Raw genomic sequence first — 12,255 nt, forward strand, 5'->3', positions numbered from 1 at the left:
CAAGTGTTGGAAGCTCGGAATCAGCAAATCGGGCGTTTACTTCAGGAAAAGGGTATTGTCCGAGAGAGGGTTAGAGCCATTGCCTACTATATCGTCATGAAATGCCACGCATGTGAGGATATGACTCAGACCACTTTCTTCGCTGTTGTAATGACATTTATCCGCCAGATAATGAGTGATTTGGAGCGGCTTCAAGGGTATCTAGCACGTAGGCCCGTGAGGCCGGATGATGTCCCATGGGCCCCAGGAGTCGAAGCATTGATTTATTCATAATTTTTCATTTATTTAGTCTGTATTTTGGAAATTATTTTTGAGTCTGTTGGTAGTTTTTAAAATTCCAAGAAAATGAGTAGTTGGAAGTCTTTTGTAATAAGAAGTTTAGGAGTTTTATTAATGAAAATTTGAAAATTCCCAAAAATTGTTTCTTTATTTTTCGCATTTGTTTTTCTTGAACTACGTAATGATCTGATTCACGCGGCATCGTGATACGTAGGCAATCCTCATCGGATCCGATCACATTTTTGTAAATAACTCAAATAAGAGAGGGATGTGAAAAAGAGAACCAAAAGAAAAACGAAAAAAAAAGCAAGGAAAGAGAGGAAAGAAAAGAGTGGAAAATAGGAATAAGAGGAGAAGTACAAAAGCCAAAAGTGGAAAGAAAAAGAAAATTGGGGAAAATAAGCAGAGCCGGGATGAAACATGCAACCGTTGCGAAACATGTAGAAACACATTTAACTGTATAGGTGCATCACACCCCAATGTGCGATTACCTATGTGTTAATTGCTTCAAACTGACCAGTTTGTTGTTTACTGTTAAGTTTAGGTTCTATAGTAAGGTGGTTGGTTTTGTGGTAGTCTGGCTTCACATTCATACTTCACAAGGTCAAAAGGAAGCATTGAAATATCTTCGGAAATTCCTCTGCCAACAGTTCCTATTCCAGAGGATAGTCCGATCTCGACCATCCTAACTTCTGAGTCAGCAACTGCTGAGGAAAATAGAATTCTGCGTCTTCGCATGATGGAAATGTGGGACGCCTGGGCCAATGGAAAAGAACCACTAAGTGCGATCCCTGGATTCCCTGAGCTTTTTCCCAGGACAAGTGGGACCTCCAACATCCCCATGAGTTATCCAAATACCCCACTGGGATATCCTACCATTTCAGCCCACTTTGCTGGAACACCTTCTGAGTCTCGCCCCCAGGTGTTAGCTTCAGGTGCAGCTTCAAACATATTCACCGCTCCAGCTTGTTCAGCTATGGCACAACCTGCTTTACCCGGGCCTAACTTCGATTCATCTTCCTTCACATTTCAAGCACCATCTTTCCCACTAGAACCTACCCAGTTTACTACCAATGCTTACCCTCAGCCACCCCGGTACGAGTTTACCGCAGGGCAGGAAAAAGCCGAAAAAACACCTGAACAAGAGGAAATTACCAGAAAGATGAGAAGCATGGAGCAAAGTCTCAAAAATATACAGGGTTTGAGTGGGCAAAAGAGCGTATCTTACGCTGACCTGTGCAGGTTCCCGCACGTACATCTACCCTTGGGTTTCAAAACCCCAAAGTTTGAAAAATATGACGGGCATGGGGATCCCATTGCCCACCTCAAAAGGTATTGTAACCAGTTGCGGAGAGCGGGCGGAAAAGAAGAGTTTCTTATGGCCTACTTTGGAGAGACTTTGGTCGGCATTGCTTCTGAATGGTATATGGATCAGGATATATCTTGTTGGCATATCTGGGACGACTTGTCTCAGGATTTTGTCAGGCAGTTTCAATATAACATAGACATTGCCCCTGACAGGAATTCATTATCAAATCTAAAGAAGAAGTCCTCGGAGAGCTTTCGAGAGTATGATGTCAAATGGCGCGAACAAGCGGCCAGAGTCAAGCCTCCAATGGACGAAACAGAAATGGTCAGTGTCTTTCTTCAAGCCCAAGAGGCTGATTATTATCAAAACATGATGTATGCTATGGGAAAGTCATTTGCCGAAGCCATCAAAATCGGTGAAATGGTTGAGAATGGGTTGAAAACAGGGCGAATCTTGAGTCATTCTGCAATAAGCTCTACCTCCCAAGCAATCCAAGGTGGGTCTGGAGGAGTAGCAAACCGAAAGAAGAAGGAAGAAGCAACAATGGCAACTTCGAGTGTAAGAAAACCCCGTTCGGCCAGACTTCATTTCTCTGAAAGAACCCCACAACACTACTACCCCCATCAAGATGCGGCCTATGCTATGGATCTTCAGCCATATGCAGTAATGAATGCACAACCATACGCTAGGCCACAACAACAATTTCACCAAAACCGAGCTCAATTTCCCAGAAATCAACTTCCTCACCAAGCTCAGTATAATCCCCGACCTCCACAAAATAATTTCCCCTACAATGCCCGTGCTCGGGAGTGGCTTAGGAAGACGAACTTCACACCTATTGGTGAGTCATATTCTAGCCTTTTCCCTAAATTGGTCCAAATGGATTTGTTACAACCTGTACCCCCAAATAGGCAAAACCCAGAGTCACCCTCTTACCAACCTGGCGCCCGATGTGCCTATCATTCTGGGGTGGAAGGGCATGACACTGAGAGCTGTTGGACTTTGAAAAGGGTTGTCGAAAATCTCATAGAACAAAAGCGGATAGTGTTAAAGGATGAAGATATTCCTAATGTAACCAACAACCCGTTACCGGCTCACAACAATGGACCGGTTATTGGAATGATCTGCGAAGATAAAGAGTTTGATCCTACCTTGAAAGCCATCATTGCAATCGCTGACGTCGAGAAAAAGCCAAAGGCTGATGCAAAGCAAGAAAAAGGGGAGAAGAAGAGTAAACCCACCCCTCAAAACACAGAAAAAACAGTGGAAATCAAAACTGAGGTAGTACCCTCGAAAGATGCCATCCTTTATGTGCCCCGGGGTCCTAGGAAAGGACAAGTGACATTGAGCCCTCCAAGAAGGTTTGAGCTGAACAAAGGATCTAAAATGTATGTGCCAAAAGGGACCTATGTGGTACGGGCACCAAGGCTGAATGAGCCCGTGGTTATTGGCTGCACACCGCAGAGGCCCATGACAGATCCTACTGCCATCCCATGGAATTATAACGAGGCAGTAGTAACCTACAAAGGAAAAGAAGTCCTGGGAGAAGTAAATGAAACTAACCCGGCTGAGAAATACCTCAATCTGGAGAAAGTGAATAATGCCACGAAGAAGCGTTTCCCACTTAAGAAGTCAGTTAGTGCCGAAGAAGCAGAAGAGTTCTTCAGGAAAATGAAAACTGCGGACTACGAGATAATTGACCAACTCCGAAAGTCTCCTGCTCAGGTCTTTTTGCTGTCTCTATTAATGAATTCAACTAAACATCAGAAAGTGTTGATCAAAACCCTCAATGAAGCTTATGTTCCGATTGAAACTACTGTGGAACAACTGGAGAGGATGGCAGAAAGATTCTTCACAATCAATCAGATCTCCTTTAGCAAGAATGACCTGCCCCCATAAGGGGCCACCCACAATAAAGCCCTCCACCTAACAGTTAAATGTGAGGGGTACTATATGAAGAGAGTCATGCTGGATGGCGGTTCCGAAGTAGATATCTGCCCTCTCTCAACTCTGCAAAGAATAGAGATCGAGACTGAGAGAATCAGGCCCAACAATGTCTGTGTTCGTGCCTTTGATGGTATCAAAAGAGACACCATAGGTGAGATCGATTTGATTTTGACTATTGGACCTGTGGATTTTGAGGTGACCTTTCAAGTCCTAGACATGGATACTTCTTATAATTTCCTCTTGGGAAGGCCTTGGATTCACGCGGCAGGAGCCGTACCTTCCACTCTCCACCAGATGGTGAAATTGGAATATGAAGATCAGGAGATCATAGTCCACTGAGAGGATGAGCAATCGATCTATCGGGACCCGTCGGTCCCATGCCTCGAAGCTAGGGAAGGTAGTGAACATATAGTCTATCAAGTTTTCGAGGTTGTGGTCGCAGACCAATATGAAGAAGGAAGCCCTTGCCCTCAACCTTTTCTCTCAAAAGCGTCAGTTATGGTTGCCAAGGAAATGATCAGGCATGGTTATAAACCCGGGAAGGGGCTCGGGGCATCATTGCAAGGTATCACCAAACCTATCACCTTACTTGCCACCAAGAAGTTCTTCGGTGTGGGTTTTCACGCCACAGAAGCTGATATGACGTGGGCAAATCAATGAAAGAGCAATGGTTGGGTTTTATCTCAGCCAATTCCGCATCTCTACAGAACATTTGTCAGGCCCAAGTACAATGAAGAAGAAGAAGAAGATAGGGCCTTCACGGCCGAGGAAATTGAAGAAATCTGTGGGGCTATGAGGCAAATGTTGTATGAAACCCACATGGTTTAGCCGGGAGAAGGCTCGAGCACCGCTGAGGTGCTGTATATGGGGCCCAATGCCAAGTTGCAAAACTGGAAGGCTACTCCGTTTCCAATTAAGAGGGAATCCCGGTAGTCCAGTCCTGCCACCTTTTCTGCATCACGAGTTATTTCAGGGTGTAACTCGGATGTTTTTTTTTTAGTTTCCTGTCTTTAAATGCTAATGTAAACCCTGTTATCTTCAAAATTCAATGAAATGAAATTAATATTTCATCGTTCATCTCTCTTTATTCTTTCTGATTTTGTTACTTTTTCTTATTTCTTCTTTCAGTTCTAATAATGCGGCTTTAAATAATATGACATTCTTGCGCACTTCATGCCCAGATCCAAATATGCTGTCTAATTGTGAAATAATGAATCAAGAAATGGAATATGATAAAGAAGAGGCTTTTAAGGAAATAAATTGAGAATTGGAACAATTTGAGAATAAACCTAAGCCGAACTTAAATGAAACCGAGCCGGTTAATCTAGGTAGCTCTAAATAAGTCAAAGAAACCAAGATAAGCATTCACACAGATGAAAGAACCAGGGACGCATTGATCCAACTTTTGTTTGAATTCAAAGATGTTTTTGTTTGGTCATACGATGACATGCCAGGATTAAGTGTCGATTTAGTGGTCCATAAGTTGCCAACCTACCCCGATTATTCCCCTGTCCAGCAAAAATAGAGGAAGTTCAAAATTGATATTAGTGACAAGATTAAAGAAGAGGTCACAAAACAGTTAAAGGCGGGAGTGATCCGAGTGGTCCGATATACCACATGACTGGCTAACATAGTTCCCGTGCCAAAGAAAGATGGGAAAATTCGGGTGTGCGTTGACTACCGAGATTTGAACAAAGCAAGCCCCAAGGACAATTTCCCTCTGCCAAACATCCACATCCTTGTTGATAACTGCGCCAAACATGAAATATAGTCTTTTGTGGATTGTTATGCAGGATATCACCAGGTGTTGATGGATGAAGAAGATGCGGAAAAGACAGCTTTCACCACACCCTAGGGCACCTACTGTTACAGGGTCATGCCTTCTGGTTTGAAAAATGTCGGGGCAACTTACATGAGGGCCATGACTGCCATATTTCATGACATGATGCATCAAGAGATAGAGGTGTATGTGGATGATGTGATCATCAAATCCAGAACCCAGGACGACCATGTTCTGGACCTAAGAAAATTCTTTGAGCAGCTACGTAAATATGATTTGAAGCTAAATCCGGAGAAATGTGCATTCAGAGTTCCGTCTGGAAAACTCTTGGGATTTATAGTCAGTCGGAGAGGCATCGAGCTAGACCCAACAAAGATAAATTCTATTCGGGATTTGCCTTCTCCAAGAACCAAGAAATAGGTTATGAGCCTGCTGGGAAGGTTGAATTACATTAGCCGATTCATTGCTTAGTTGACTTCAACATGTGAACCCATCTTCAAGATGTTAAAGAAAGATGCAGCGATTAAATGGACGGATGAGTGTCAAGAAGCCTTTGACAAAATCAAAGAATATTTGTCGAACCCGCCAGTCTTGGTCCCACCTGAACCGGGAAGGCCTCTGTTCTTGTATCTGACAGTCTTGGAAAATTCCTTTGACTGCGTCCTCGGGCAACATGATGTGACCGGAAAGAGAGAGCAGGTCATCTACTATCTAAGCAAGAAGTTTACCAGCTATGAAGCCAAATACACTTTGTTGGAAAAAACTTGTTGCACTCTAACTTGGGTCGCTCAGAAGCTTAGGCATTACTTATTGGCCTATACCACTTACCTCATTACCAGGTTGGACCCTTTGAAGTACATATTCCAGAAGCTGATGCCCACAAGGAGGTTAGCAAAATGGCAGATCCTGCTCACTGAGTTTGACATAGTTTATGTCACCCGCACGGCAATAAAGGCCCAGACTTTAGCATATCACCTAGCTGAAAACCTTGTGGATGATGAATATCAACCTCTGAGTACTTACTTTCCAGATGAGGAGGTGAATTCAATTGAGATGACATCAGAAGACACCAGTGCTTGGAAAATGTTCTTCGATGGAGCTATGAACGCAAAAGGCATTGGAATTGGGGCAATCTTGATCTCACCCACTGGTCAGCACTATCCAGCCACAGCCCGACTTCGGTTTTTCTACACAAACAATACTGCCGAGTATGAAGCCTGCATTATGGGTATGAACATTGCAATCGACCAAGATGTTGAAGAATTGTTAATCATGGGATATTTAGATCTGATTATCCGACAAGCTCAGGGAGAATGGGAGACTCGAGATGTCAAACTTATTCCCTACAGGCAATATGTGGAAGATCTTAGCAGGCGATTCAAGTCAATAGAGTTCAGGTACATCCCTCGTTGTCACAATGAACTGGCCGATGCACTTGCTACTTTGGCGTCGATGCTGCCATACCCAGGAAATGCCCACATTGATCCCTTGGAAATTCAAATCCGGGAAAGTCACGGTTACTGTAATACGGCTGAGGCAGAACCAAGTATTCAGCCATGGTATCATGATATCAAAAGATTTTTGAAAACTAAAGAGTACCCCGAGCAAGCCAGTGGGGACCAAAAGAGAACCATCAGCCGGTACGCAAGTGGTTTCTTCCTGAGCGGTGATATTTTATACAAAAGGACTCCGGACCTCAACTTGTTAAGATGTGTTAATATCAAAGAAGCCGGAAGAATCATGTATGATGTACACGCAGGAGTGTGCGGACCCCACATGAACGGGTATGTTTTGACAAAGAAAATCCTGCGAGCAGGCTATTACTGGATGACTATGGAAAAGGACTGCTTCAGTTTCGTCCGAAAATGTCACCAATGTCAGGTGCACGGTGATTTGATTCATGCACCGCCTACAGAACTGCATCCCATGTCAGCACCTTGGCCTTTGTTGCCTGGGGTATGGACGTCATTGGGCCGATTGAGCCGAAAGCTTCAAATGGGCATAGATTCATATTGGTCGCTATCGACTACTTCACAAAGTGGGTTGAAGCAATTACCCTCAAATCTGTCACCAAGAAAACTGTAGTAGACTTCGTGCATTCCAACCTCATATGCCGTTTTGGTATTCCTGCAACTATCATTACGGATAATGCTCCAAATTTGAATAGTCATTTGATGAGAGAGATATGTGAACAATTCATGATAACGCATCGGAACTCTACTCCTTATCGTCCCAAAGCCAATGGTGTCGTCGAAACAACAAACAAGAACATCAAAAAGAATTTGAGAAAGATGATTCAAAGTTCCAGGCAGCATTATTGGGGTATCGCACTACTGTGCGCACATCGGTCGGAGCAACCCCGTACCTTTTGGTTTATGGCACGGAAGCCGTAATACCCGCGGAAGTTGAAATCCCTTCTCTCCGGATCATTGTTGAAGCTGAAATTGAAGACTGTGAGTGGGTCAAAACCCGTTTGGAACAGTTAACCCTGATCGATGAAAAGCGAATGGTTGTAGTCTGTCACGGGCAGTTGTATCAATAAAGAATGGCTCATGCCTACAACAAGAAAGTGCGGCCTAGAAACTTTGAAGTGGGGCAACTCGTCTTAAGGCATATTCTCCCCCATCATCAAGAAGCCAAAGGAAAATTTGCTCCTAACTGGAAAGGCCCATACATCATCAGAAAATTGTTGCCAAAAGGGGCATTGTATCTGGGAGACATTGAAGGAAATGACTCTGAAACAGCTGTAAATGCAGATGCGGTCAAAAGGTACTATGTCTAATCCTTCTGCAGCAATAACATTATCCGATTGGGATGACAAAGGCTTTCATTCTCGCTACCCCAAACACTTCAATCCTTTGCTAACCCTTTGATCTGTTTACCTTTCTTTCATTACCCTTTTTGGAACCTGAAAGTGTCATTAAAAAAAAAGAAGAGAAAACAAAACAAAATAGAAAAACAAAAGAAAAATCAAAAACAAAGTTTCCTGAACTACGTTCGACTTGATTCCGAAAGGATACGTAGGCAGCCTCTCCCTGGGGTTCAGTCACACCAAAACAAAAATCCAAATTTCCCCAAAGGTGAAACTGGGGCAGACGTTATAATAATTCGGCGATGATCCCGCCCGAACGGTTCCAAATTTGTAATTCGATCCAAGTTCTTTTTACCCAAACCTGTTTCAAGTCTTTTCGATCAATCGGCAAAAGGTTTTTCAAAATCAAAGAACCCAGTTGCTTGGATCTGATGCAATCAAGATGAGAGAAATAAAATGAGAGAGTCTTATTGGTGAAAACCTACGGGCACCATAAGGCAATGGCGAGTAGAGAAATCGAAAATGAGAGAGTGTTGTTAGTGAAAACTCGTAACGAGCACTATAAGGCGATGGTAAGAAGAGAAATGAGAGAGAGCGATTGGTGAAAACCCACAAAGGGCGTCATCGATCGAAAAGAAGAACCCCTCACCACCATTTGTATTGAAAGAGTCCTGGTAAGGTTTCTCGGTTTTGAAACACGGGTCGCAATGGGTTTATGAGAAGATAGGATATTTGTGCGGATCGGTTGTCTAGTCCAAGAAGTATGTCATGTCTATTTGAAGTCTGCATGCACCTCAGATAAGTCCGTCCTTCCTCCCCGAAAGGGATGCTTCTCTTTTAAATTCATTTTCTTGTCCTTTGTTTACTTTTCCTTGAACCTCTTTCGGTCTAACTCTGTTCCGTAACTAATACAAAGAAAAAGTGGCAAGATTGGTTTTACAGAGTTCTGCTTGATAAAAACCAAGTCCAAAGAAAAGTACCCCAGCCTCAGCGGGTGCATCAAGTCGATCCCGACTGGCCATAATAGCCGATGCTCTAAAACCAGAGTTATTGAAAATGGAAAGAAATTCGAAGTCAAAGCCCTAGAGGTGGATTAAAGTGAAAGGGCCAAAGCCCCGTACGGTTGAACCGCCGTTTGGAAAGTTTGAAAAGTTGAGTTCCTCGGTTTTAGGAGAGAGATCAATCTTCAGCAAGCAGCAGAGGTTCTCACCAAAAGAGCTAGGCCGAGATTAAGTGATCAAAAACAATGAAGGCCATAAAACCGATCACCATTTCAAACTAACAGTTGTTCTTTGTTTAAAAAATTGAAACAGATGCAATCCAAAGCAACCATGCAAAAAGCAGGTGCAACCAAAAGGAAATGCGCAAGGGTTAGAAATAGCTATGCTGCAATAATCAACCCAAAAGGGAAGTCTCCTCCCAATTCTTTCCTGCATTTTTTACTCATTTTCTTAAACTCAAAAATAAATAAAAAATAAAAATAAAATGAAGATTGATAAAAAATAAAAATAAAAAGAAGAAGAAGAAGAAGAGAAATTCAAAATCATGGTAGCATAGGGTCTCCAATCTCTAGCTACGTCCTTTCCAACATAGGATACCATTCCTTAGTCGATGCCAGCATAACCTGGTAATCTTTTCCCACCTAAGGTCTCATTCCCTAGTCACTGCCAGCATAACCTAGTAGTCTCTTTTAGTATTGAGTTCCACTCTCTAGTTGATCTCCGGCATAACCCGAGGACCTTTTCCTTTCTCCGGCATAACCCAATGACTTTCCCGACATAACCCGTGGATCTCCCCGGCATAACTCGAGGACCCTTTTTCTTTTCTGGCATAACCCGAGGAACTTTTCCGGTATAACCCGTGGACCTCCCCGGCATAACCCGAGGACCTTATTCTTTTCCGGCATAACCAAATGACTCTCCCGGCATAACCTGTGGACCTCCCTGGCATAACCCAAGGACCTTTTTCTTTTCCTCCCGGCATAACCCGTAGACTTCCCTAGCATAACCCAGGGACCTTTTTCTTTTTCTCCCGGCATAACCCGTGGACCTCCTTGGCATCATCCAGGGACCTTTTTTTTCTCTTTTCTCCCGGCATAACTCGTGGACCTCCCCGGCATAACCCGAGGACCTTTTTCTTTTCCAGCATAACCCGATAAATTTTCCGGCATAACCCGAGGACCTTTCCTTTTTCCGGCATAACCCGATGAATTTTCCGGCATAAACCGTGGACCTCCCCGGCATAACCTGAGGACCTTTTTTATTTCCGGCATAATCCGATGGTTTTCCCGGCATAACTCGATGACTTTCCCGGCATAACCCGTGGTCTTCCCCGGCATAACCCGAGGACCTTTTTCTTTTCCGGTATAACCCGAGGACCTTTCCAGCATAACCCGATCATTTTTCCAGCATAACCTGGTAATCTTTCCAACTTGGGGCCTCCGATCCCCATTTGATTTCATTTTAGATATAGGGTCTCCATTCCCTAATCTCTTTTTCTCTAGGATACATAATCCCGATTTTATTGCTTTCAATAAAGAAATAATTTAGATTTTGTTGCAATAACTCACAAAATTTTCCTAGTAAAAACTGGGGCAGAAAAATTTCGTTCGTTTGTTTGTTTTGGTGCCTAAGCAGGTTTTTACCTTGAGGGACAAGTTTCGAGGCGACCAAAAGAAGAAGTCTCTTTTCAAATAAAAGAAAAGAAAAACAAGAAAAAAGAAGTGAGCTCTAAAGTGCAGAAGCGGAGAAAAGATGCGGACTGCTCAAGATGGGATTGAAGTCAAAGCTTCGCATGTCCTGCCTTGATCCAAAAGCTGAAGAATAAACCAGCGATTGCAGCTAACGAGCATCAAGATTCAGATCGAAGTCCAACAGCAAGAACCATCTAAGACTCAAGATCAAGCTTCAAGAGACTTATAGATGGGAATCTTGTAACTCATAGTTGATAGGCTTAGCTAGTTTAGCTTTTTATTTTTTTATTTTTTTTTGTGTGTAATAAGGAGATCAGCAAGCAGAAACAACAGCAAAAGCAGTGAAACCACAGTTTCCCGGTAATCCCAGCTACCAAAACTTTCAGAACTACACCGACCTGATTCCTTTATAGCCAAGGATATGTAGGCAACCTCCGAAGCAAGGTTCGGTCAAACTTTTTCAAAATGCTTCCAAATGGAGTTTCAAACGGGCAAAAATTGCTTGTAGTTGCTCACTTTATCTTTGCCCGAAAACTATTCATGTTTTCGAGCAAAGAGGGGCAGCTGTGAGCAGCTTATTTTTGACCATGTTTGAATTTATTCCTACTTTTATCTACTCACTACCCACTTTCCCCACTTTCTCCACTCACTACCCACTTTCCCCATTTTCCCCACTCATGTTCCCCACTCTCCCCACTCATGTTCCCCACTCTCCCCAAAATATTTCCTCCACTCACACCATTCACAACCTTAAGACACCCATCATCTCTCTCTCCTTGAAAAAGGAAGCAGAAATACCAGCTCCATTCTCTCCATTAAAAACACAACTGAAAGCAGCCCCAACGGACCCCTATTTTGCACCAAAAACGAGCTCGAATCTACCCTAGAAATGAACTCAAAACAACTCCAAAAATGAGTTGAAAAACTGTCCAAAAACCAGCATTAAACTACAACCAAATCAGCCCCAGAAATGCCCCAAAATCCAGCTCCAAACTGACCCGAAACAGACACTAAATCTGCTCAAAATAACTTCAAAACGAGCTAAAAATACTCCTCAAAATAGTTTCAAAAACAACCTGAAAAACCGGCCCAAACCCAGCTAAAATTCTGCCACCAAACAACCATGAAACGAGTTGGAGTTCACACCAAAATCCAGCCCCAAAACTTCAGCACAACGGCTTCAAAAACCAGTCCAAAAATCCATAAAAAACCAGCAAATCGTCCTCACAATGTTCGTGCTATGGGTCCGTGAAAGGGTCGAGTCCGTCGAGGTCGGCATGGAAGTTCTCTGGTCGATGGTTCCTGTTGTTTGAGTTCATTTGCTGCTCATTTTTGGTCGATGTCTCTGTTCTGTTGAGTTGCAAACTCTCAACCTCAAATTCATTAATAAAGGTCCATTTTTATTCTTACTCTAGTTTCTAATCCTGCTTTGTTTG

The 12,255-nt window shown here is 43.1% G+C and overlaps 2 protein-coding genes across 2 annotated transcripts; both read left to right on the forward strand.

The window, feature by feature from the left end:
* The first annotated feature begins 1,657 nt into the window (after positions 1-1,657).
* Positions 1,658-3,487, forward strand: LOC138880754 (uncharacterized). Its single transcript, XM_070160928.1, has one exon. The coding sequence runs from the start codon at positions 1,658-1,660 to the stop codon at positions 3,485-3,487; it is 1,830 nt and encodes a 609-aa protein (XP_070017029.1).
* A 54-nt stretch (positions 3,488-3,541) lies between these two features.
* LOC138880755 (uncharacterized) lies at positions 3,542-3,874 on the forward strand. Its single transcript, XM_070160929.1, has one exon. It carries the CDS (start codon positions 3,542-3,544, stop codon positions 3,872-3,874), a length of 333 nt encoding a protein of 110 aa, XP_070017030.1.
* Positions 3,875-12,255: the final 8,381 nt, after the last annotated feature.

This window comes from Nicotiana sylvestris, chromosome 11 (genome assembly GCF_000393655.2).
Source record: "Nicotiana sylvestris chromosome 11, ASM39365v2, whole genome shotgun sequence".
Classification (NCBI taxonomy): Eukaryota; Viridiplantae; Streptophyta; class Magnoliopsida; order Solanales; family Solanaceae; genus Nicotiana; species Nicotiana sylvestris.